This window comes from Dermacentor albipictus, chromosome 6 (genome assembly GCF_038994185.2).
Source record: "Dermacentor albipictus isolate Rhodes 1998 colony chromosome 6, USDA_Dalb.pri_finalv2, whole genome shotgun sequence".
Taxonomy (NCBI): Eukaryota; Metazoa; Arthropoda; class Arachnida; order Ixodida; family Ixodidae; genus Dermacentor; species Dermacentor albipictus.
In genome coordinates, this window is record NC_091826.1 from 120,130,478 (window position 1) to 120,156,807 (window position 26,330).

The 26,330-nt window shown below is 45.6% G+C and overlaps 1 protein-coding gene across 12 annotated transcripts in view; it reads left to right on the plus strand.

Moving 5' to 3' along the window:
* Positions 1–26,330, plus strand: part of LOC135913786 (putative protein kinase C delta type homolog) — a 725,274-nt gene that overhangs the window by 488,708 nt on the left and 210,236 nt on the right. For all 12 annotated transcript variants that reach the window (XM_070541297.1, XM_070541298.1, XM_070541300.1 and 9 more), the window contains one exon: positions 13,324–13,453. In XM_070541297.1, the coding sequence (XP_070397398.1) occupies positions 13,324–13,453 (130 nt within the window). The remainder of the gene's footprint in view (positions 1–13,323; positions 13,454–26,330) is intronic.

A 26,330-nucleotide genomic window follows, 5' to 3' on the forward strand; every position in this document is an offset into this window, starting at 1 on the left:
TTAGTACGTGCGTAGTAGGGTATTAAGTTTAGGTCATGATGTCTTCTTGTTGATGATCCCGGCGTGAAGTTAATGTAATTATCATTTGAGAGCCTAACTGAAGAATTGACAATGGAGTACAAGAATTTTAATGAGTCGACACGGCGACGCGAAGAGAGCGTGTTTAGGTTCAAGGAAGAAAGTGCTAAAGAGGGCGAAAAGTCTCGATCGTAACGATGACATATAAATCGCACAGCTTTTTTCTGTATAGCCTCTAGTTTATTAATTTCTAACTGCTTATGCGGGCTCCAAACTACAGATGCATAATCAAGAACAGGGCGGATTAGAGATTTATACATTAGTACCTTTGTGTCTTTAGGAGATCGGGTTAGCGTTCGTCTTAAGTAACCTAATTTTTTTAGTGCTTTACTGCATATGTAGTCAATGTGTTTGGACCATGACATGTTATCCGTAAAAATGACACCAAGATACTTATACTCAGAAACCTTATCTACTGTACGGCCATTGGACGAGTAACTGAAAAGGGAGGGGGAAGATTTGTTGCAGAAAGACATCAGAACGGTTTTATTGAAATTAATGTTCATTTGCCAAGTGTTACACCAATCGCAAAACCTAGAAAACGACTCTTGAAGGCGATAATGATCATTAGAAGATTTAATCACTTCATATAAAACGCAGTCATCAGCATAGAGACGGATGTTAGAAGAGCAGTGAAGTGGCAAATCGTTTATGTATAATAAAAAAAGAAGTGGCCCAAGGACGGAGCCTTGGGGCACACCTGATGTCACATCAACAGTAGCGGAGTCAGTCGAACTGTAAGAGACGAACTGGGAGCGAAATGAGAGAAAGCTTAAAATCCAGTTAACCAAATGAGGGTTATTCAGTACAGCATTAAGTTTAGCAATAAGTTTAGAATGTAAAACGGTGTCAAATGCCTTCGAGAAATCTATAAAAATTGCATCGACCTGGTTGCCTACGTCAAGGTTAAATGAAATGTCATGCGTGAACTCAACTAGCTGCGTTAGCGTACTAAAACCGCGCCTAAACCCATGTTGCTTGTTAGACAATAAATTATTTGATTCCAGAAAGAGCGTGATGTGCTTATGAATGATGTGTTCCAACATTTTGCATGACTGTGACGTCAGTGAAATTGGTCTGTAATTCGACAAGCACTGCTTATCTCCAGATTTATAAAGAGGGAGCACTTTGGCTAACTTCCATGAAGAAGGTACAGTAGAGGATGATAAGGACTTTCTGAATATGATGGACAGATATTTTGATGACCACAACGAATAACGAACAAGGAACGCATTGTGTATCCCGTCCGGACCGGTGCATTTCTTAACATCCAGGTTTAGTATAAGGTTGAGGACGCCTTCGCAGTTTATCTCAACGTCACTGATTGCTTCAGAAGAAACTATAGTGGTAAGTGTCGGGATGAAGTGGTTATCGCAAACAAACACGGATTGGAAATACTTGTTGAATGCATCGGATATCACCGCCGGGTCGTTGGTGACGTCATTATCTATTCTGAAAGAAGTGGATGAAGAATCGCGAGGTAAAATAGAAGACCAAAATTTTCGTGGGTTAGTTCTTAACAAATTGTGCAGGCGAACGCGAAAAAAGAAATCCTTTGCATTTCGCAACATAAGATTCAGTTCTTGCTTTGCCTTAACATATCTATCCAATGCCATGGGATCAGTGCCTCTTCTGGAACGCCTTAACCTTCGAACGCGACGGGACAAATGCAAGATATCGCGAGTCATCCAAGGAATGTTAGAATTTCTTTTCTTAGTCTTAATGGGCACAAAACGTTCGACACATGATTTGACGAGACGCTCAAAGTAATTAGCAAGGCAGTTGACGTCCTGGTTGTCTGCAAGTGCACTAAACGTATCGAAATGATGAGATAAGGCATCAGTAATGGAGTTGTCATCCGCACGAGTGAAATCAGGGAAACTAGTAAACGTGTAGGGGGATTTAGAAATTAGACAGGAGAGTGACACTAAGACGCCTTTATGGTCTGAAATACCATCAATTACGTCGCAAGAAAAGTCACGTTCGGCTAGGTTAGCGCTTAAAAAAACTAAGTCAAGGACGGAATTTAATCTGGTTGCACTAGGAACAACCTGGGTGAGACCAAAGGACAAGGAGATGTTGATTAGTTCTTTACAAATAGCTGTGTCGCGACCGACTGCAGACAATGACGGCCAGTGGATGCCAGGGGCGTTGAAGTCGCCCATACAGATAAAACTCGACGACGCAATATTGATCTCGCTCATGAAGTTTGAAACAGCATGAAGAACATCAAGAGTAGAGCCGGGGGGACGATATATAACAGTAATCACAATACACCGATTATGAAGGTAAATTTTACACCACACGGATTCTGTTTCTGGAGGAGAAGGCAAGACTGAGAATCGTATATCTGACCGGATAAGCAGTGCCACGCCACCACCAGTACCGCTAACTCTGTCTAAGCGCACGGCAACAAAACCGGGTGGAGTGAACTCAGATTCATAGATACCATTGTGCAGCCAAGTCTCTGTGATGCCGATAACATGGGGGGAATGAATAGATATAAGGGACAATAAATCAGGAAATTTTTTAACAATACTACGAGCGTTTATATTCAAGACAACAAGGTTCTCAAAACGACCAGGATGAATTCAAGAAGTGGATGGCACAGAAGTCAAATGGACAGACTCAGAAGAAACACGTTGAGCGGGTGCCATTACTAATGAGTTTGAACTGTCATCCCAGTTATAACGAACCCTGTTAATGAAAGCATGATCGTATCTCAACTTCACAACCGAACCGCTGTCCCGAAAAGAGGCTGATGCATCCCAGATTTTTTTCCGAATTGACCGAACCCTAGAAGAGAAGTCTTCTTTAATCACGAAGTTTGAGCCCTTGAGTTTTGAAACGTTCCTAAGAACCTCGGTTTTGTCGCTGAAGTTAGAAAGTTTAAGAATGACGGGACGAATGTAACCAGTGCGTGCTCTACCGAGCCTGTGGCAGCGCTCAATACGAGGGCAGCTAGTATGCAGGTGCTGAGTAAACACAGATGAAACTGTAGTCATCAGGGTGGTAGCGTTTTCATCCATTACTTCAGAAATACCGTGTATTATCAGATTGTTTCTACGAGAATGGTTTTCAAGGCTATCATTTTTTAAGACCAAGTCCGTTACCTTAGTAGTCAAGGCATTTATTTCAGCACGTAAATCACGCAGTAAACTAGAGTCTTTGGACATAGGAGTGGATTCTAGTGCATGAACACGTGACTCTAAAACATCAAAGCGACGCGCCACTGACTGCTGAAATGACTTAATTTCCGCAACATCTCGTGCCAACTGAGTCTGCCCCTCCAATAATTTTGAGAACATATCGGATACCGAAGGGTCGTTTTTATCGCGGCTATCAAAGGAAGGGCGAGCATCGTCATTCTCATCGGTAGCAGAACCGGATGCACGCCTACACTTAGACCGAGGGCCCGGGCCAGGGTTGATTTCCACATCACCGCTTAAGAGGAGACAACTTGCGCAATACAATGCATGCGAACAGCAGGATACAAGACGTTGTGGGCAAGGGAGCAGCAGCAGAAAGCGATCATCAGATCGGATACACTCGGTATCGGAATAGTAACATACCTGCATGAAGAGCAAGCAGCGATTAAACATCGTGCCGGTGCCGCTGCAGCCTAGCCCACTGAAGAGTCGATCCACGCGCTGGACATTTATACCGTCGGCTGCTGACGTCACAGACCGAGAGTTGTCGATGATTGGCTGATCATAGGACAGGGCTTTGGGGTGACTGGCATGCTGTAGCTTGAAGTGGGACACACCGAGGTAATCGCGTATGGTAGCCATAGCGCAGTTCTTGGGCAAGCACTCGATGACGTCCACGTGCTCGACCGTCAAGGGAGCCAAGTCAGACGAAGCAGTTCCAAGCCATGTGACGCCGCAAAGGGGGGGTACAGCAAGGAAGCCGAAGAACTGCATGAAGAGCAAGCAGCGATTAAACATCGTGCCGGTGCCGCTGCAGCCTAGCCCACTGCAGCCTATCATTTTTAAACAAATTGTATCCCCCAGTGATCACATTGAATTGCAACATGCACTGAATGTTATTGACGAGTGGTGTCAAAAATGGGGCATGCAACTAAATACTCAGAAAACAGTACTACTTCGTATCACCAGGAAACTAAATCCGAGCCAGTTCTGTTATACCCTTAGAAACAATAGTATCTCGATTGTAGGCAAATATAAGTACTTAGGTGTCACCCTCACAAGCAACTTAACTTGGTCAACCCACATTTCTGATATCTGCACATCTGCACTACGTAAGTTATGGTTCCTTAAAAGAAAGCTGAAATTCGCACCCTCGCAAACAAAGCTTTTAGCTTATAATACGTGTGTTCGTTCTAAGCTTGAGTATGCTTCTATCATTTGGGATCCATATTTAAAGAAAGATATCATGCAACTTGAACGTATTAACGGAAAGGCTGTTAGGTTTATATTTGGTAAATATCGTAGACTTGATTCCCCATCCAACCTAATGCAATTAAACTGTATTTCTACGCTAGAAGCCCGCAGAAAATTCAGTCGCCTTTCATTTCTTTATAATTGTATGTTTGGTAACATAAAAATTGATCTACCTGACTGTATAAAACCCTTAACAACACGACGCACACGCCATGGCCATGAATTTGCACTAACCCCAATCTTTGCCCGATCAAAGGCTTTCAAATTCAGTTATTTTCCAAGAACTGTGGAAGAATGGAATTCTTTGCCGTCTGATATTTTTGGTTCCAATAATTTTCTCGCTGAGTTGGAGTGTTACCTTCTCTCTTAAGCTTTATTTTTCTTTTTTCTTTTTGCTTTTCTTCTTTCTTGCTTGTTTTTTTTTTGTTGTTGTCTGTTGCTTTGCACATTCATGTTGGATGTAACCCACACCTGCTTGGGCCAACACATTGGCCTGCAGTATTTTGAAATAAATAAATAAATAAAATTTAGCACCTAGACCATTCTGTCCGTAAACTTTCTTATCGTACCTATCACGCTGCCCAACTTTACTTCAATTTCTGCCAAAAAATGTGTGAGACCTGTGTGAGTAAATACGGTACTAAGTCATGAACGGTGGCTTTTTTATTACCTTCAGCCACAGCGTACACGTTTTTGCTCGTGACTTGTTTTCGGCAATTCTGTCCAATGGCGACAAAAAAAACGCATACGTTAAACTACGGGTGAAATACCAGCCCGCTTAACCACCGTGAATACCGTTCACTTCAAGCTGTAGAGTGCTTCTGAGCGCGACCACTTTACCTCAAGGCGCTGCCATGCTTCGCGAGATCTACTAAGTTCCGCGCCCTGTACGCGATGATGAAGGAATACTTTTTACTTCCTCGTAACACCTGCAACCAATAATTACCTTTGTCATGTGATGTTGGCCGGCGATTTAAATATATTTTATGAGAAAAGAAATATCGCAGTTTCACCGATACGCGAGGCATTGATAGCAATAGCAAAGTATTAGAGAACTACATGGAGTAACGCTCGTAGCTTTATCGGCTGTATACACTGCAGGAAATATCCGCTTTCTGCTTAAATTAACAAGCATATTGCCACGTGCGCATTGGCCAACGTGAACAGATCTCACCGGATGAGCGCGAACACTTGTTGTCAGAACGCTGGCGTAATGAAGAGTCTCAGCAGCGGCGAGGGAATGGTTCGTGCTACCTCTCGCCTCACCGCGTTCCTGAAACTTGAGGTTACGCGACAGCCAAAAATTGGCACCCGGGAAGACAACGCCCGAGAAGCCGTCAGCCGTTTCGGCTCCCCAGACTTCGCACCCACCGCAGATGAGGGCACGTGGTCCACGTACACGTTCAGCGGCGCCATGCGTAGCCGTGGCTGCGCTGCGGCAGCAGACGTGCACTGACCTGCCTAACCACCCACGTGCTTAATCACGTGGCCTCTGACATTCGCCGCGCGAGAAGATGGCGCGTATCAAGCCATTGGCATTCTCGGCTACCCCTGGCACGTTTCTGCTAGCACTCACGGCATTCCGCGCGCGGGGCGTGATCTTAACGTACTTGGACTTAATACAGAAAGCTCGCTTGGGGTGTCCATATAGTTGCTATCTCAATGAAATGCAAGATGCCTGAGGAAAAAAATTAAATTTAATTAATGTGTAGTTACAAAGTCTCACTAGGAAGACACATGAATCACGAGGGTTGGACCCTCCCGCGCGTAGCCGTGCGCGGCTTAGCCGTGTCCGGGGAAAAGGGGATCCTGGGGGTTGAGCCAATGCCGGGTGTTTGGACCTTTAAGGCCCCCCGGCGGAGGCAACACACCCCTTTGGCCTCTGCTTCACGTAGACGGCACCCCCGGACTGACCCACCCGGGGGAAATCGGCAGTCGCCTTTTCCTGTCCTCCTCTCCAATCTTCGTCTTTTTCTCTCGTCTTTTTCATCTTTCCTGTCTTCTCATCACTTCTCCTCACTTCCTAGTTTCCCGGCGGCAAGGGTTAACCTTGTGTAGCTGGCCAGCCTTGGTTATGCTGTATTTGGTTATAGCAGCGATGTACGGCTGGCGTTGGCAGGGTTTCTCCTGTCACGTCCCCCTGTTGGGTTCCATGGTGGGTGGTCGGCATCGCGGCCGAAAACCCAATTGTATCTATGGAAAACGCGTTTCCTAAACTCCCAGATCGCCCTCAGAAACGAGGGCGCACCGAAGAAGTCTTTCAGTTTTTCGGACGGCAAGTCCACAATTTTCCTCGTTTTCACGTAATACACTCCGAAAAACCAGCTAAACAAGTGCGAACAATCTCACCGTTCCTTGTATCGAAGACTCTTAGAGAAGTGTTTGGTCCAGGATATAAGGCTTCGAGGATGGCAAGCGGTGACCTCCTCTTGGAGCTCCGCGATCAGAAGCAATTTGAGAAACTGCCTAAACTAGTATCATTTGGAGAGACCCAAGTAGTAGTAACCCCTCACCGCACGATGAATACCTCCCGCGGCGTTGTCTCGGATGATGATTTGCTGGAGCTCACTGAGGCTGAGCTCTTGGAGGGCTTCAGTGAACAGAATGTTATAAATGTCAAAAGAATTAAAATAAGACGAGATGGCAAAGAAATCCAAACCAAACACTTGATAATCACCTTTGGTTCGAGTGTCCTGCCCGAGTCAATCGAGGCCGGGTACATCAAGCTCCGTGTCAGGCCGTACGTGCCCAATCCTCTTAGAAGCTTTAAGTGCCAAAGGTTTGGCCACAGTTCACAGAACTGTCGAGGCCGGCTGACATGTGCCAAGTGCAGTGACAATGAACATTCCTCCGAAACGTGCCAGAAAACTCCACATTGTGTCAACTGTGATGGCGAGCATGCCGCATACTCGCGGTCCTGCCCGTCCTGGAAAAGAGAAAAAGAGATTGTGACAATCAAAGTCAAAGAAAACATATCTTTCAAGGAGGCACGTAGGCGGGTGTCATACCTGCCTAAGAGTAGCTTTGCCGATGTGACGCGTCAGGGGGCAGCGACACAACGGCTTCCGGCGGCTGTCCGACCCGCAAGCAGTGAGTCGGCAGTTACGCCACCTGCCCCCGCGGCGGTTGCAGCTAGCGCTGCTCCGTCACCCCAGCAGACGGGGCCATCTACCTCCGGGCAGGTGACCTCGAAGGTCTCGTCGTCCAACGTGCCGAGGCCTTCACGTCAAGCAAAGCGCTCGGAAGAGCCCGTGTCCAGCGCCTCGCTAGAGGCGATGGACACAAGCACCAGCAAGACGGCGCCACCAGCGCCTAAGGAGCGGCGAGGATCTCTCGACCGCTCCAAAAGAGAGAAAACTCCCGTCACGGCGCCTGCAAAGCGCCGGTGAACTAATCTTTCCTTTCCAGAACACACAGTATCCAACTCTATCAAAATGGATACACAAATTATGCAATGGAATGTGAGAGGTCTCATCCACAATCTTGACGACGTAACAGAACTCCTACACAAACTTAATCCAAAGGTACTGTGTGTTCAGGAAACGCACTTAAAAGCTACACAGACAAATTTTCTCCGGTCACACATTATTTTTCGTAAAGATCGTGACGAGGTCAACACCTCATCCGGCGGTGTAGCGATAATTGTCCATAAAACTGTTGCTTGCCAATACTTGCCGCTTAGGACGTCCCTCGAGGCAGTTGCGGTTCGCGCAATTCTTTTTAATAAGTTAGTAGCCGTCTGCTCTATCTACATACCTCCAAACTATCACATGAGTAAAATTGAATTCCACGAACTCATTGATCAACTTCCAGAGCCATTTCTTATTGTCGGGGACTTTAATGCGCACAACAGTCTCTCGAGAGATTCCAGGAGTGATTCGAGGGGTCGACTGATCGAATCCTTTCTTGTTACGTCCGGTGTGTGCCTCTTTAATAGAAAAAAACCCACCTACTACAATGCTGCGCATAATTCATACTCCTCCATAGGTTTAGCACTTGGATCTTCCATACTTCTCTCGTACTTACAATGGAATGTTATAGAAAATCCATTTGGGAGTGACCACTTTCCGATAACTTTAAACTTACTAACACGACACGACACTCGCCCACAGGTACGTCGCTGGAAACATGACTCCGCTGATTGGAAAGGTTTTAAGGAATCTACTTACTTATCACAAGATTTTATACGCGATTTTAGCATGGATAACGCTGTAGCATATTTTACCGCTTTTATTATTGATGCAGCTGAAAAGTTCATTCCACTAACAAATGGCCACTCAACTAAGAAACGAGTTCCTTGGTGGAATGAAGACTGCAGGGATGCACGAAAAAGACAAAATAAGGCGTGGGGCAGACTGCGCCAATATCCTACGCCGGAAAATTACATCGCATTTAAACACATCAAATCACAAGGACTGCGCACAAGACGGCAGGCTAGAAGAGCAAGCTGGGAGAGTTTTCTCTCAGGCATCAATTCCTATACCCAGGAGGCTAAAGTATGGGACGGGCTGAGAAGGCTAAAAGGGCAGCAGATCAACCCATTACCTTTGATTGATGAGCGAGGGAATACCTTGGAAAAGCAGGCCGATGCCCTTGGAGAACATTTTGCACGTGTATCAAGTTCCAAAAGCTATTCAAAAACATTCGCTCAATATAAGAAAATAGCAGAACTTCAATCAATAAACCGTAAATGCAGAGCAAATCTACCGTACAACTGTCCTTTTGATATTGCCGAGTTTAGAGCTGCGTTAAGCTCGTGCATGAGCTCTGCACCTGGAGTTGACAAAATCATGTATGACATGATTAAAAACCTACACACTGATACACACATGACACTTCTGGCACTTTTTAACTCTGTTTGGGCTGCTGGATACCTCCCATCCTCATGGAAAGAAGCTTTAGTAGTGCCCGTCTTGAAACAAGGCAAGGATCCATCCGACGTTTCAAGTTACCGTCCAATAGCACTGACAAGTTGCTTATGCAAACTGTTCGAGAAAATGATAAATCGTCGTCTTCTACATTTCCTTGAATCGAATAAAATGCTCGACCCTTATCAGTGCGGCTTCAGAGAGGGTAGGTCGACTACTGACCAGCTCGTGCGCATTGAGGCAGGCATTCGTGACGCCTTTATCCATAACCAGTTCTTTCTTTCTGTTTTCCTAGACATGGAAAAGGCATATGACACGACTTGGAGATATGGGATATTGCGTGACCTCTCAGAAATGGGTATTCGAGGGAATATGCTTAATGTAATTGAAAGTTACCTATCAAACCGTACATTTCGAGTTAGGGTGGGCAATGCTCTATCCAAGCCGTTTACACAAGAAACCGGTGTGCCGCAAGGAGGGGTATTAAGCTGTACCCTTTTCATAATCAAAATGAATTCCTTACGCTTATATATACCGCAGTGCATGTTTTATTCGGTGTACGTAGATGACGTGCAATTGGGTTTCAAATCATGCAACATTTCTATATGTGAGCGACATGTCCAGCTTTGCTTGAACAAAGTGTGTAAATGGGCACAGGAAAATGGCTTTAAACTGAATCCTGTTAAAAGCTCATGTGTTCTTTTCACGCGAAAAAGAGGCTTATTTGCAGCGCCCAGCCTAGAACTACATGGACAACACATACCAGTTGTCACACAACACAAATTTTTAGGAATCATATTAGATTCAAAACTGACCTTCATTCCACAGTTAAAGCACCTAAAAGAGAAATGTCTAAAAACAATGAACCTTCTTAAACTTTTATCGCATAAAACATGGGGCAGCGACAGGAAATGTTTGATGAACGTTTACAAAAGTCTTATACGCACGCGCTTAGACTATGGGGCCATAGTATATCAATCTGCCAGTCCAAGCGCCTTGAAGATGCTTGACCCTGTTCACCATTTAGGTATCCGCTTGGCCACCGGCGCCTTCAGGACAAGTCCTGTAGAGAGTCTCTACGTTGAAGCTAATGAGTGGTCGCTTCATCTTCAGAGGTCATACTCTAGTTTCATGTACTATCTAAAGGTGAATGCGAACCGCGACCATCCCTCTTATGTAACCATAAACGACGTGGCATCTGCACAGCTCTTTAATAATCGACCTGCAGCACGAGAACCATTCTCTCTGCGCATTAGAAAGCTTGCTGAGGAAATGCAACTTCCAGTTCTTGAGCAAAACCTAATGGTCCTAGCTAAGCCATTGCCGCCATGGCAGTGGAAAACCATAGAATGCGATACATCATTCGTAGAGGTGACGAAACACGCCCCACAGGCACATATTCGAATGCACTTCCTGGAACTTCAATCGAAGTACTCGTGCATAGAATTTTACACTGACGCTTCTAAGTCGCATGCCGGAGTGTTTTATGCTGCAATCGGACCATCCTTCTCTGAGTCCGATGGACTGCATCCGGAAACAAGCATATTCACCGCGGAAGCTTATGCAATTCTATCTGCTGTTAAGGAAATCAAGAAAAGAAAGTTGCACAAAGCCATCATATACACCGACTCTCTAAGCGTCGTAAAAGCCCTAATGTTCCTCCGCAATCATCGAAACCCTGTACTCACTGAGCTTTATTCCGTTATTTGCACATCCTACATGTCTCAGCAGCAAGTCATAGTATGCTGGGTACCTGGAAACAGGGGCATTGAGGGTAATATGCTGGCTGACCAAATTGCCACATCAATAGCTTCACAAGATACACATTCTACCACTGCACTACCTGCCTTAGACCTAAAGCCATTCATCCGAAAGAAACTCAGAAGCCACTGGCAGCGCTTATGGGATGTTGAAACAAATAATAAGCTTCACTTAATTAAGCCAAAACTTGGTTATTGGCCGCCCGCAACAAAAACACGACGAACAGAAGTCATATTCTGTCGTCTCAGAATAGGACACACATATGCCACACACAGTTTCCTGCTAACTGGAAATGAGCCACCATCCTGCGGTAGATGCGGTGAAAGGCTCACGGTCCTCCACGCCCTCCTGGAGTGTCGGGAAGCCGAAACAGAGAGAAAAAAACACTTTCCGTTAGCATACCGGCAGCACATTCCCTTTCATCCTGTAATGTTTCTTGGTTCAGAACCGTTGTTTGGCACCAGAGCAGTCCTAAGCTTCTTAAACGATGTTGCCTTACATGTTGTTAGCCCTACGAATTTGTAGCACATCCTCTCTCCAGAGGATGCCGCTGCGATAACTTATTTTTCTACAGCACATGCCTTCAGGCCCTTCAGTTTCAAGGGCTCTCTAAGGCAGTAGTGCGTCTTGCAAACATTTTCCTACATATATTTTAAAATATGATCAATCTATCACAATGTATCTCTTGTGTTCTAAGTAGTACTCACTAGTCATTGCCATAATTTTATTACATATAGCTTTTATGCAGTTTACAGAGATCGCTTTTAGGCCCCTTTACAGCTACATCACAATAACTCACGGAACTCATCTACCCACTGCAAACTCATCAGCACTGACCTGGCGCTCTTTGGCCATAATTGGCCCTTGCGCCATAAAACAACAAATTCATCAAGACACATGAATATCATACTGCCATCTTGATTCTTTCCATGAACTCTAAAACACGCTCATCAAAATGACCCAATTCTGGAAATGTTTACAGTGCACCTTAACTCGTTTCATAAAAAGCTATGTTTAGAAAATTCTGTTGTATAATGAGTGCCTGCAGCTAAATATTCGGCCTAAAGCAGCCGCAAATATATATATATATATATATATATATATATATATATATATATATATATATATATATATATATATATATACATATATATATATATAGATAGATATATACATATATATATATATATATATATATATATATATATATATATATATATATATATATATATATATAGAGAGAGAGAGAGAGAGAGAGAGAGAGAGAAAGCATAGAATAAAGACAATATTTGCAAGAATAAAGTCTAGTGGGAAATCATAGCTTCAAATTTAGGTGAGCGAAGACCGCAGTGCGAACTAGGTGCCAAATTAGGGTAGCTGGTATTCTAGAGGTAACTGATATGAAGTGGAGCTGGACAGATTACAGTACAGAGGAGATACCCGATAGTCTATCAAAGCAGGTGAATGAATCAAAAAGATAAATTAGGCGCTATACACGGCAAGGTTATATGGAACGTTGGGTTATAGAAACTTGCATTTATTGAACGTGTAAGCAACCGACACAAGACAGACGCGGTTAGAAATTTCTACCTATCGCCCTTGTGTTGCAGTGGAGGCAATTAATTTAACTAATTACGATGATGACTGTGATGATTGTTTCGACCATATATACAGAGAGAATGTTTTTTGATAATAAGAACGCGAACTCGCTCAAACTGCGCAAGGTAACTTTCGTCTATATAATTCATCTTGACGTCGTAGCTGCTTTCTTCAAGGTTCAATTCCTAACGGTGTTGTGTTAAAATTTGCAACGACGGCGCATGCTTAAAGTGGTTATGTCGCAGAAATGTAATTTGATATACATTCACGTTCTCTATAGTCGGGCAGTTTGTTACCTTGTCCGTTGCTTCTTCACCCGTTTTCCATAAATGCGGCGCACTTGAATATAGCTATAACTTGGCACGAAGAGATACTAACCTTTCCTGACATACGGATGACTGGGCTATGCCCTAATCATCGGATATGTCCACGCTATGCAGTCATCCTCCATCCAAACCAATCGTTGTCGTAATGCACTGTCACATCCACATTGGTCAAACGCAACAAATTTTGTCCAAATTGATGGTAGCATTATTAAACCTAAGGACAGTGTTGACTCGATTTCAAGCATGTCCAAACAGCGAATTCATTTCATCTTGTCCCTCTTTTTCAAGTACCTCCGGGAGCGGTTCAAGATGGATGTGCCCCACCGGTTCCGGGTGCACAATTACATGAGCCCTACTTTCTGCGACCACTGCGGCTCGCTACTCTACGGACTCTTCAGGCAGGGGCTCAAGTGTCAACGTGAGTTTGGTCCTATATTCCTATTTTCTCTCATACTTCAGATGCTTGCTTCGTCAAGGTAGAGGAGGCAGTCTTCGATAACACACGGCGGCGGAAGTAATTTCTTTGCCAACGAAGCAGCGGGTGTCTGTAAGTGCTAGATAATAAACTACAAAAACTACAAACTCAAGAAAGATAACACTCTCAAAGGTGGATTGGATGTTGGAACACCTTTTCTCCACTCTGACTTCCACCAGAAGTTTTCAAAAATGGGTGCGTTCGTTAACAGAACACCCTTAGTGCTCCAATAAAAGTGCACTTAGTGCACCTTTATTAATTTCAGGGTGCTAGAAGCGTGGTTTGTGCGAAACATACAGCTTGCAAAATTTGCCATCCAGACAAATTTTCTATTAGACAACTGCCCCCATGGCTCTAATAAAGAAGTTCATTATTTAATTTTTGTCAATCAGTTTTCTAAAGCTATCATTATTACCGGCAAAGCACGTCCACCTCGCCTAGGAACTCGTCTGCAAAGTAAAATGAGATAAACCGCCGCGATAGCTGCGCTCACTACTGTTTGTTTAAAAATATGTACGGTATAAAAAAAAACACCTTGTATAACCAGCTGGCTCTAAAGGACAGCCCTTAGGAGAAAATAACTTGTTTTAATTGATATGTAGAATATAGACACAACGCAAAAAGCGTGAGTGAAAGTTAAAAAAAGAAAGAAAGGCAGATTGCCGCAGGTGGGACTCGAGTCCACGTCTGCTGCCTTACGCCCGCGGTGCTCGGTTGTCCTTGGTGATACTTGAGAGGAAGAAGAAAATGAGTTATTCTTTGATTAAGCACGATAGTTTAGTGAGCTTCAGATAACTAATTTACTTCATGAGAGGCTATAACATATTTACTCGTTTTCGCGGTGTTTTATGAACGCACGTATCTTCAAGCTGACCACGAAGTTAGAAGTTACGTGACGCGTTCGGGGCGTCTTTGCAGCGTCTAGCGCGTCGTGTCTTGCCCAGTTAACGCGTTTTAATACAGAATAAAACTTCGACTTGTTCAACGAAGCCCCGCCGTGGCGGCTGAGTGACGTGATTGTCACGTGGCTGCCCTTCGATATGCGCCATTTTTCCTAGCCAGTTCAGGCAAGCTTCGCGTGTACCTATTTCAATGCACAGCGCATGTGATCGCCTTAATTTCATTAACCAGAAAAGAATTGTTCATTCTAAACATGTACCGCAAGGTGAGATGATCAGCCATACTTTCACGTGCAAGTGTCCGAACAGTCACGTGATGAAGTTCGCAAAAAAAAATTGCCGCAACTGGGACAACTCATGCGAATGACTTCTGCATCACGACAATGCTCCCGCCCACATAGCACGGAGCCTTCAGCGCTTCGTGACAGCAGTCAAATGGCAACGCTGCCTTACCTCACCATCTATTGCCGGTATCTTCCCCTCGCGATGAATATTTCTTTTCAAATGAGACGTAAAGTGTATTCAAGCTGTAGACGAGTTAAAAGAAGAAAACGAATTGTCAAGAGAGATGATCGCAATGTATGCACCAGCCCTGTCGTCCATTTCATCGTTTTTTTTTCTCTTTTTTTTCACCATTGTAGCGCTAAATACGTCCTTTAGTGAACACCAGCTGCCACATATGTCCGTTATTGAACACTACCTGCGGCTATATATCAGTTTCTGGTCAGGATCATGCTGTAGAAGCACTTGAATAAAGCCTTTCAGGTTTGCCTCGCGAAATTACTTTGCCTGATATTCTCCCTGAATTTTTACTTAAACAGACAGGTTTGGTGGTCTTCCATAAGTACTTTTTTCGTTATGAAGAAGGAACAATACATCACTTATTTCTGCTTTGTCGACCGTCTTACTTCTGCATGAAAAACAATATTGGAACTACGTATTCGATAACTTGGCCTAGACCTAATGGAACCTCTTATTCTTTCGGTTGGGGCCTCTACTCTGGGATTGATTCAGCCCCAGGGATGGTTATTTCGCTGAACGTGAATTTTTTGTGAAATCCAACCGAATGTCTTGCGAAATTTGTCTCTTTCTGTTTTTGTGTACTTTCAATTAAAGATTATTGCTTCTTCGTGCCATTATCTATTTCATTTTAACATGTAATTTTGCTTTTCGACGGCACCGATTTTATAGCGATCCTGAAAATTAATTTCTGATTATAACTTGGAATAATCCACCAATTTGGTAGTCAATTGCATATTAGCTACACGTTACATGAGCAACATAAAAAACTACTATTTGCATCCTTTTGAGCAAGCATGAAGGTAGGCGTCTTCGAATTACAAGTGTTTTTTCCTTGAAAATATTTTCCAGATTATGACCAGCGTTGCCTGAAATTGCGCTGCTCAGTGGAATCGAGGTTGTAGGTTCGATTGCACCGATGCGTTCTATTCCCGTTGGCGCGTATACTGCAGCAGTGCTTAGATTTCAGCACGCGTTACGCCAGCAGCTGGTTTCCCGAGTCGATGTGCCTACTGGTCACCAGGAATCGCTCGCACGAGCTCTCACCTAGCGCGAGTTTTTGATTACTCTCAGCATTAGGACACCTTGATGCAGACTCTGTAGACTCAACATCTCCGTGCTGGTCGAGAAAACCATTCGTCTGTCGACTTAGAGCGACAGTACCTTACGTGCGCTGTCTTCGGGAATTACGTAGCATTAGCCATCACCTGCTTCACGCACATCCTATACCACGGCCCGTGGCAAAGGAGATCGCGCGTTTTCTTGCGTAGGTTTTCAGCGTTTCGTACACGGGTTACTGTCGCACGAAAATAAATCAGCAGTGAGTTACGTCATGAGAGCGCCGCACCGGGGTGAAGAGGTTATTTCAGGCCGACCTGCTTTTTCGTTTCGTCTGTGTTTTGCACCTGCTAGGCAGTGTATAAGCCGTGCGCTGCAGGCCGGGCAGCGCACTAGAGAGGGGCGGCCCTTCCAGAACGAAAGTGCGGCAACATAAATCGAGCCTTGTGTCACAAGCCGGCAGCAAAACTTCACAGCACTGACGCGCGACAGTTGTTACTCTCCGGGGCGCCGGCATCAGATGCGAAAAAAACGAAAGGGAAGAAAGCTTGCAGGCCTGCTATTTGGCTTTTCGCAGCGAACATCAATTGCGGTGAAAGATTTTCGCATCGTAGAACCAAAAAAAGGGGGGGGTGGCAATGCGGAAGGAAAAGAGCTGCAATACAGGTTCACGACTGCGAGAGTTCCTGCGTGCGCGTCTCGACAAATGTGCGCGGGACGCAACTGCAGCGATGCTGAGCGGGCCCTGGTAGCGGCTGACATCTGCATTTTGCGGCTTGGCTGCGCGCTGAGACTCGAAAAATTACAATTCGCTCCGTTCGCTGCATTGCGCGGTGCATAATACTGCAGTAGCTAGCTGCAGTCCACGCAGGAAACGGTATGGCTGCAGGGCCTGTGATTCGTTGTTCTTGCCAAACTTGACACACAAAAAGAAACATTCAAAATGTGCTTAGAGGGATCGAATAATCGTTTAAGATTTAATTTGCAATAATTTGATGGGGCAAAGTTGCGCCACTAACATGAGAAATTGAAAGTCAAAGTGGACGTCCTGGAATTCGGTGCCACGTCTCCTGGAACAATCCCACGTCTTCCCATCACGCGCGCAATGCATCACACGCGCAATGCGAAGACGTGGGATCGCGCGCCACCAGCGGCAAGTTGTTTTTTCATCAACTTTCATCGCCATTATCGTTTCTTTAATTTAATTTGTATGTGCAAGGAATTTAGCCTATGTTGTCCTTGGTGTCCTTAGCCTATGTTGTCCTTGGTGATATGATGAATAAAAAATGAGGCACCTCGGTTAACCCCTTTCTGTGTGTGTGTGTGTGTGTGTGTGTGTGTGTGTGTGTGTGTGTGTGTGTGTGTGTGTGTGTGTGCGTGTGCGTGTGCGTGTGCGTGTGCGTGTGCGTGTGCGTGTGCGTGTGTGTGTGTGTGTGTGTGTGTGTGTGTGTGTGTGTGTGTGTGTGTGTGTGCGTGTGCGTGTGCGTGCGTGCGTGCGTGCGTGCGCTTCCATATTTCGGTGGCGTATTGCACCTCGCGCGCTAAGTTATTGTTGCCTGGAGGTAAGGCTACGCACATTTCACTCGCAGGGTTCCCTTTACGACGCTATATGCGGCGACAGCTCGCCAGAAACACCATTTAGAGATTAAAATTTTCAATCTTGCACATTCACAAGGCATTGGAAGCGCCGGAATTCGAAGCACCGAAGGAAAAGGCAAAGAAGGACACATTCCTCTGCGTGAGAACTGCATCATAACTGTATTGCTAAACGACACCGAGCTGCTCAACTGCATTTCCTATGTAACAGCAGCTTCTGTATTGCAAGAGCATCCACACGTGTCTAGAGAACTCAAATTAGGCGCAGAGCAACAAAATAAGCCAATGCTTCCTCAACAGTGAGGTTCACTGCAGCTCTTTCAAAACGCGCTCACAGCTTGATTACACGTGTGCGCTTTACAGTACACCGCGGACGTAGCTAAACTCTCGCCTGAATGAGCCTGGAACACGGATTAAACACGAGAGCGAACTTGAACAGGCCACGCGCGTGTGGTGACACAGTCTCCTCGCGGTGTTACAGGGTTGTCGTATACGATGTCGGAGGACGGAGGAGCAGGGAGGCACGCACGTTCTAGCCCGAGCAGGATTGCGTCATTCTATCATTCTGCCACGACCATCCGTCATACACTCGGCTAACGATGCTCAAACGGGATAAGGTGGGACGAGGAAAAAAAAGGAGGGCGAGGGAAGAGTCGTTCAGGGAAGCCTGGCAGCAGGCGGTGGTTGCAGGAGATACTCTCTCGACCAGCAAGCAAACAAAAACAGAAACCAAAACAAATCGGGCGCGCCAGCGCGCATGGCCGCCCGTCTCTTCCCCGGCGCGCCTGCCAAAATAAGGTTGTTAGGGGCCCCTTCAGCGGTTGCAAGCCGGGCGTCGCTCGAGCCTTTCTCGACGGCTCTCGAGAGCAAATTATCCGCGCTCGGTGACCCATTCACATTTATAACTTGTCGACGCCACGTGCGCCTCCGCCGTGCGAACGGCGGGTGGGGGGGGGGGGGGGGGCTTCGACGGCGATGACTGGCGCCCAGCGTCGCCTTCCCAGGTCGTTGTCGGGAAGTGCGCCGCACGAACGAGCGCTCGCGGAAGAGCCGTTCGCGCGTTATCATGCCACGTCTCTTTTGGGTGTAGCTGGGGTTAGTCGCACGCGTACGCGACCGCCGCGTTTGTGTGTGTGAATACGAATGAGGGCCACTGTTCGTAACAAAAAAGATATTTATTATTATTATTATTATTATTAAGTTCATAGCGTTTAGAACCGCGCGTCGCAGAAAATTAGGTGTCGGCGGCCTTGTCCGTTAGAGAAAAATCATCCCAATTTTTTAAACAGTCATGAGTAATACATAGTTTCATTCGCTTTGACAAAACTTTACATGCTAAGAAACCGCCAGAAACATTGTGCTTCTAAAACTAAGCTTGTGGCATACACGAAATTAGTTAGGCCGTTTTTAGAATACGCAGACGCCCTTTGGGATCCGCACACCAAATCTGATATTAATTACATTGAACGTTTTCAAAAAAATGCGCTATGATTCATCTTTAACACCTATGGCCGTCATGTGTCCGTTACGTACGTTAGGCAAAATAAGTGGCCTTCCTACTTTAGGATCACCTGGGAGGAGGAGGAAAGCAGAAGAAAGCAGGGAGGTTGACCAGAATCATGTCCTGTTGGCAACCCTACACCGGGAGAATGGAAAAGTGGAAAACAAGGATGACGTGGAGAGAGAGGAGGGAAGGGATAAAGGAATTTAGCGGCGAGTTCACTGACGCCTGTGGCCTAATAGAAATTGCATTCATAGCCATACACGTTCACACAAGCCCGTCGTCCTCAAGATGCACAAAAGCGCCTTCACCGCTTTATGGGCCGATGAGCGATGGGGGTGGTGTTCCAGCAGCACCTGCACAGAAAGCGGCCGATTGTCCAGTTTTTGGAGAGCGTTAGCAAGTTCTTGTCTTTGTGGGGCATATCGTGGACAGTGGCACAGCAGATGGTCGATATTTTTTTTGTGTGTGTGTGTGCCGCAGACTCGAATGCTACACTGCCAGTCACTCCAATTAATGTAGAGTATGCCTTTGTGAAGGCAACTCCTAACCAAAGGCGACAGAGAAGCGTAGCCTCACGTCGAGGAAGTCCGAGTGGAGGTTGGAGTTGCAGTGAGGGGTTTAATCGATGCAGCCGTGTAAGTCTTGAGTTTGGCGAGTTCCACTCGGTCAGTGAGAGACTGCGTGCCAGGTGTCGAAGCTGCCTGGCAGCATCTGTCCTGGAAAGCGGAATTGGAACGCTCTGCTCTTCTTGATGTGTTGTGCGAGCAGTGTTATCGGCGGAATCATTGCCACTGATTCCACAATGGCCAGGTACTCATTGAAAAACAACCTCGTGATCTTTTTGTGGGACGCGATGGTGAAGTTTCACGATTTTTTATGTCAGCTTTTAATGACATCCGCGTTGGAGAACTAACTGTGTGCACTGTAATGCTGGTTTTGAGTCAGAGAACACAATCCATTTTCTAGGTCTTTCAGAATCAATGAATTCCAGTGCTCGACGCAACAGCGTTAGTTCTGCCACCGTTGAGGTCGTGGCCAGCGATGTCTTGAACCGCAGTGTTATTGCTCGCGTTGGTATAACCACCTCACCACCAGAACCGGACGACGTAGTCGATCCATCGGTATAGATGTGCACGTGGTTGCTGCACTTTTCAAGCAAAAGAAGTAAGCTCAGCTGTTTTAGAGCAGGGGCCGGTAGATCTGTCTTCTTCTGTAGTACTGGAATCATTATATGTACTTGTGGGCGGCTTAAACACACACCATGGAGGAAACACTGGCTTAGCTGCAGGTTCGTACCCTGAAGTAAACGACCCGCGATGTACACTGACAGTGGTGCTAAATGTCGAGCAGGGCCTTTCAGCAGTGAGGCTCGCCAAGTGGTGGGAAGGGGTCCTAGCATAATGCCTGAGATGCATACGCATTGTCTCAACGGCAATGTGCGTCGTGATTGAGTAATCCTGTCCAATGGCAATGGTTTCAGCCGTCGATGCACTGCGTGGTAAGCCAAGGTAAGGGATTGGGCGTGAATGCTCTGAATTAAACGCAGGGTCATCTTGTAGGTGTTGGATATTCCAGGCAAGCTGTACCGCAGGAATTCAACGAACAACGCCATGTACAGCTGTAACATAGCGTGTATACATACTCCCCAACTAACATAGCGTGTATACTCCCCAACTTTTTCCTTCAAGGAACCTGTACTGGTGACAGATCGCAGTCAGCCGCTTTTTCACGCAATTCACGTGCGGATTCCAAGACAGGTCTCTGTCAATTACGACTCGCAAAAACCTGTGACTTCTGCTGTATGGTGTAAATTGTCAGTTAATTGATATGCCGTAAGCAGACATTGGCTTCCTCGTGAAGGCCACCATTGCACACTTTCCGCATGAAATTTCAAGTCTTTGTTGACGAAGGTAGCAAAATGTCATTGTATCTGTTTTCTGAAGCCGAGCCTGAAGCTGAAGTCGTATTACACCTGGTGCCCAAATGCAGATTCTTCCGCATAGATAGAAAGTCGTACAGTGCTTGGCATGTTGTCAACTAATTCATTGAGGGTCAGATTAAAAAGCGTCGGGCTAAGCACTCCGCCTTGAGGCATTCCTCGGCTACAATAATGCTCGGATGTAGGGCCATTTTCCGTGTGCACGTAGAATGATCTCCTCTGTAGGTAGTTGCCTCCCACATATACATCTTACCACCAAGTCCGACGGCTTCTAACGCGCGAATGATGGCTTCATGGGTGACATTATCATAAACCCCTTTAACGTCGAGAAACAGAGCAGCAGATAGACGCTTACAGGCCTTTTGGTGTTGCACAAATGTTACCAAGTCAACAACGTCGTTTGTTGACGAAAGGCCATGCCTGAATCCGACCATAGCATATGGGTAGATTTCATAGAACTCTAAGTACCATTCCATACGTGTTAAAATCATTATTTGCATTGCTTTTCCGACACAGCTGGCAAGTGCGATCGGACGGTATGAGGAAAAGCCCAAACGTGACATGACTTCCATTTTTGCGGAACCATACCCGTCTGCCAAGAGTCTTCATAGAGGAGCAAGGGTGCCTTCCGAGCTTAGTCTCCTAGGTTACACAGGGCACGGTATGTAATTCCGTCAGGTTCTGGCGCTGAAGAACGCCTGCACAAAGCGAGCGCAGCTTCTAGTCCTTCCATAGAAAAGGGGCATTCCAGGGGGAGATCGCGTAAGAACAGCGGGTGGTCGAGCGTTCCCGTACCCGCACCATGGTAATTTGCGTCGCCAGCAATCTTTCTGCAGAAACATTCAGCGACGTCAATATCTCTACATTTTAGATAGAGTGCCAAAAATTTATACTGGTGGCGCTGACCAATGGTTGTGCGAAGGCCACGAACAGTCCTCCATATAAGCAACAAAGGTTTTCGCGAATCGAGGGACTCGCAAAAGGATACCAGTTGTCGCGAAGCCAGTTTGTTCATGTGACGCTGTATTTGCTTTTGTGTTCGTTTAGCCAATCTCAAATCATTATTGGAGTGCGTTTATATCTTTGTTCCGCACGACAGCGAATTGCTCGAAGTTTCTCGAGTTCGATGTCGAGATCGGTGCGGTCACAACTCTTCAAAAGCGAATGCGTGGTTGTTTGTATGGCATCCTTTATTGCGCCCTGTAGGTTATAGGAGGTGCCGTTACGACAGCAGTCTTCCAGGATTATATTGTATTTAGGCCACTCGGTGCACTAGACGGTTCTGGAGCTCTTGGAGCTAGGCAAACCTTCGATCTTCAAATAGGTTGGGACGGGGTCGCTATCCCGCGTTTGTAAATTCGAAAACCGTTGCATTCCTAAAGTACGACTTACACACAACCTAAGACATGATTTTGTCGGACTGTAATTTGAACATACGAGTAAACGTAATTCTGTTAGGCAAAAATACAAACACAAACCCATTTTTCAGCTGCCGTTTGAAGTCTGTCTTAGTGGCAGCGGACGCTAGGTGTGGATACTAGGGGGGAAGTAGTCAGGGTTGTTTTCTTTAACTTAATGAAGTCTGTTAGAGACATGTACTGATGAAGGCTATCGCGTTCCACTCTTCAAGGCGAAGCTTAAGCGTCCTGCAAGTTTTTAATGTTTTTGAAGGGATGTTCTTAAAGTGATGGAGAGCTTTGTCCTTAAGCACAACATATTATCATCTTCCCAGTGCGGTTTTGTTAAAGGCAGCGGTACACAGAAACGTTTTGAAACTTTGTCAGATTTCTTGCACGAAACTTTTGAGCGATACCAAGTGACCTTTGAGCTCTTGTTAGATATATCAAAAGCATAGTTGACTCTGGTAATCATCGTATTTTATGCAACAAACTTTACAACTGTGGCTTTCGGGGTCATTTTCTAGATTTTCTTAGTAGTTATCTTTTTAATCGCTCTCAAATTGTTTGTCTAAATGATGTACGCGGCACTCTGTAGTGCCTCAAAGCATGAGTGCCGCAAGGTTCACTGCTGTCACTGCTTTTATTCTACTTATACGTGCGTGACATGGCAAAGGTAATTGGCACAAGCACCGTTTTTCAATATGCGGACGACACGTTGCTTGCTTCAAGACACGTGGAACATGATAGGGCTGTTGCTCTGCTTCAAATAACTGCAGGTGAAGTCATAGACTGGTTTAAAAGTAATCAAATAAAAGGTAATGCCCGAAAAACGCGATTAGCTTGTTTTAGAAATCCTCTAAAAGCTGTTTATGCGACGCTGCCTGTCCTATTGCATGGCTCTGATTGTTTCAACTGCGGCTGCACACCGATTGAATATGTGGACAGTGTTAAATATGTAGGAGTGCAGTTTGACGATTATTTATCATGGAACGTTCATATGGCTTCCGTTTGTGCTAAACTTCGGCGAGCTGTGTGCTTACTCTACCGTACGCGTTCGGAGTTATGCTCCTATTAGAATGAAAAAAATGTTCGTGCATGCGTTAGCATATTTGCATATAACATTTGGCATCTGCAGTTTCTTTTTATTGCAGCCGCTTATGGAAAAACAAAGTAAACAGTTTAGTAGAGAACATTTTCAAAAGTGTAGCCTACAACACAAACATTGATATAGATAACCCATTCGGGTATCTGAAAATGCCAAACTTCGATTCAGTGTTTCTCTCTGCTGTTGTGCCGTGATATTTATCGAGCGAAGATATTCACGTACCATCCAGATATCGCTCCAATCCCTCCAGATATGTTGTCACTCGAACAAGAACTAATTGTGGCAAAGGGCAAAGACAATGTTATATTCCTAATTTCTTTGATACTCTCCTCAGCTCAATACTTGAACAGCGAAGTTTATCCGGCTTAAAGAATGCTTTAAAAGAAGGGTTATGAAAAAAAGAAACATGTCACTTGTACGAAGCTAACTGCAATTTTCGTGTATGTGAGCATTGGGAATGGTTTGAACATGGCACCTGTGTCCATTTCGTGGATTTCTTTTAGTACATTGGCCAATTCGGTGCATATTCTTGTAATAGTGTGGCCAGTCTTGTTTGAAGTTGACATGTCGCACCTTTGTCGCTCTAATTTTTCGCAGTTCTTGGTAACTTGTTAAGTATGTGCTCTTGAAGATGAAGAGGTTTAGTTTATACTTCGGAGCATTAGTTATGCTTGAGACCCTGTCAGTGGGGTTTTGCCGTACCTGTCAGGTCCCTGCCTTACAAGCCCTCCGAAGGCTTCGGTAGACCTGGCAAGAAATACATGTACATAACATCTCGCAATCAAGATTATTATTATTATTATTATTATTATTATTATACCTGCAGTTTCATTCAGCAATTAGAGGATACAGGATAAGAAAATGTAAGCAGCAATCGCCGAACAAGACCTTCCATAACATGGAACACGCGTCTTGTAGCTCTCCTATGTCAGCCGTCTTCTTACTTTTTCAGGTTTTATTTCTTTAACGCACTCAAGCCCTCATAAGGCTATATTTTTGGAATGGGACATATTATGGGCAATGAGTTGCCAAGGTCACGTTCTTTTTTTTTTTACCTAATTAAAACCCCACCTTTGAGTCTACCTCACACAAAAAGCGTCGAGAACATATCAGGGTCGCATGCGATATTTTCCCACAAACCAGCCTTAAGCAAAATCTCACAAAGCTAAACGGGATATCACAATATTTTGTGGCGTATTTCGCTGATCTTCCTTTAGGTTACTTCATCGCTGTAAGAGCCCTGATGCCTTGTAGGGAGCCATATATTCGACTTACGCTCATCGCATAAATCAATGAATTAGCTTGCGCTACCTCGCTGCTCCCAAATATTCGTACTTTATTATTTTAAGAATAATGCTAGCGAAGTAAAAAAACAACAAGCGATGTCATGAAATAGTGTCACACGCTTCCATCCGCGTTGCTGTTTCCCAATCATACAGAGTGTCCCAGGTCACATCGCGTCCACAATACATCCCACTCCTCGTACCCTTTACAAACTTTGTACTCCTTTTTACAAAAAATTCACGCAGGAACTCTTCTGGCAGTTGCCTCACTATGCGTAAGCATTGTGCCACTTGCTCATCTTCACGCAGCCCGGTGTCATTATTCGATGTTATGAAACTCGGTGCGACCAGTATAAACGACAGCGCTGCGGCGACACGAACTGCTGCGGACGACGGCGCACGGTGACTTGAGGCAAGCAAACTATAGCGGTGGCGGCGCCAGGTGCGCTCATGCCGTTCCGATCATTATAAACCGTTAGCGGTTTTTAGCGCCTTACTCATCCGCGTCGAACCGTCACTAACCGTGATCAACCGTACTCCCATGGCGGCTGCATATGGTGCGGCCACGAGGACTCCATCTCGAAAGCGACCTGCGACAGGGACAGAGTGCGCCGAGAACTGATAGCTTCGTGTGCGCTGTGTTCCTCGCCGTTTAGTGTGCGTTGAAGGGAGACGCGCGGGCCCCATCTCGAAAGCGATCGTCTCAAGTGACGGAAGGACGGACGGGTTCCCTCGTTGGGTAGGCATAAAAATGCTTACGCGTTCGAAGCTTCGATGTCGGATATCAGATTTCAGCAGGCGCCTTTTTGTCTTACTGAAATAAGCAGGGGCAGGCTCACGAGCATCCTGTATGACTGCAGGATGCTCGTGAGCATCCTGCAGTCATACATCGTACCGCCCGAGCGAGCTCTGTCTGCTCCGTCTGTCTCCGTCGTGCCCAGCCTATTACGACCACTTAAATCCGGCGCTTCCCTAAATATTTTCCTTCCGAACCCGTTGCGGAAGGCAGGCAGGGAGCATTTTACTGCTTCGTTCTGAAACAGTTCGCGTCAACGCGTGCTCGAACTGTTCCGTTCGCCAGCGTCAACAGGAGCGGCGTGTGCCTTTGCTCGCTGCCGCCGCGGAGGAGACTGCGTGCTTTCAGGGAGGCCCGGTGCCAAGACAAGCAACCCGGTGGCCACCGACATCGTGGGAGGCCCAACTGCATAGATCAAATGGGCCGATACTCGACACCTTTTCACGGAACCAAACTGGCATACTCGACACCTTTTCACGGAACCAAACTGGCAAACGGTTTGGAGAGAGGCCGTCAACCTTGCCGAGCTTAGTGCACGCGTGTCCGCCCAGGAGCGCGACGCAGAAGCACTGGTTGGGATATTCCGTCATGGGGAGTTATTCGAGCTTTTTTAGATAGATAGATAGATAGATAGATAGATAGATAGATAGATAGATAGATAGATAGATAGATAGATAGATAGATAGATAGATAGATAGATAGATAGATAGATAGATAGAT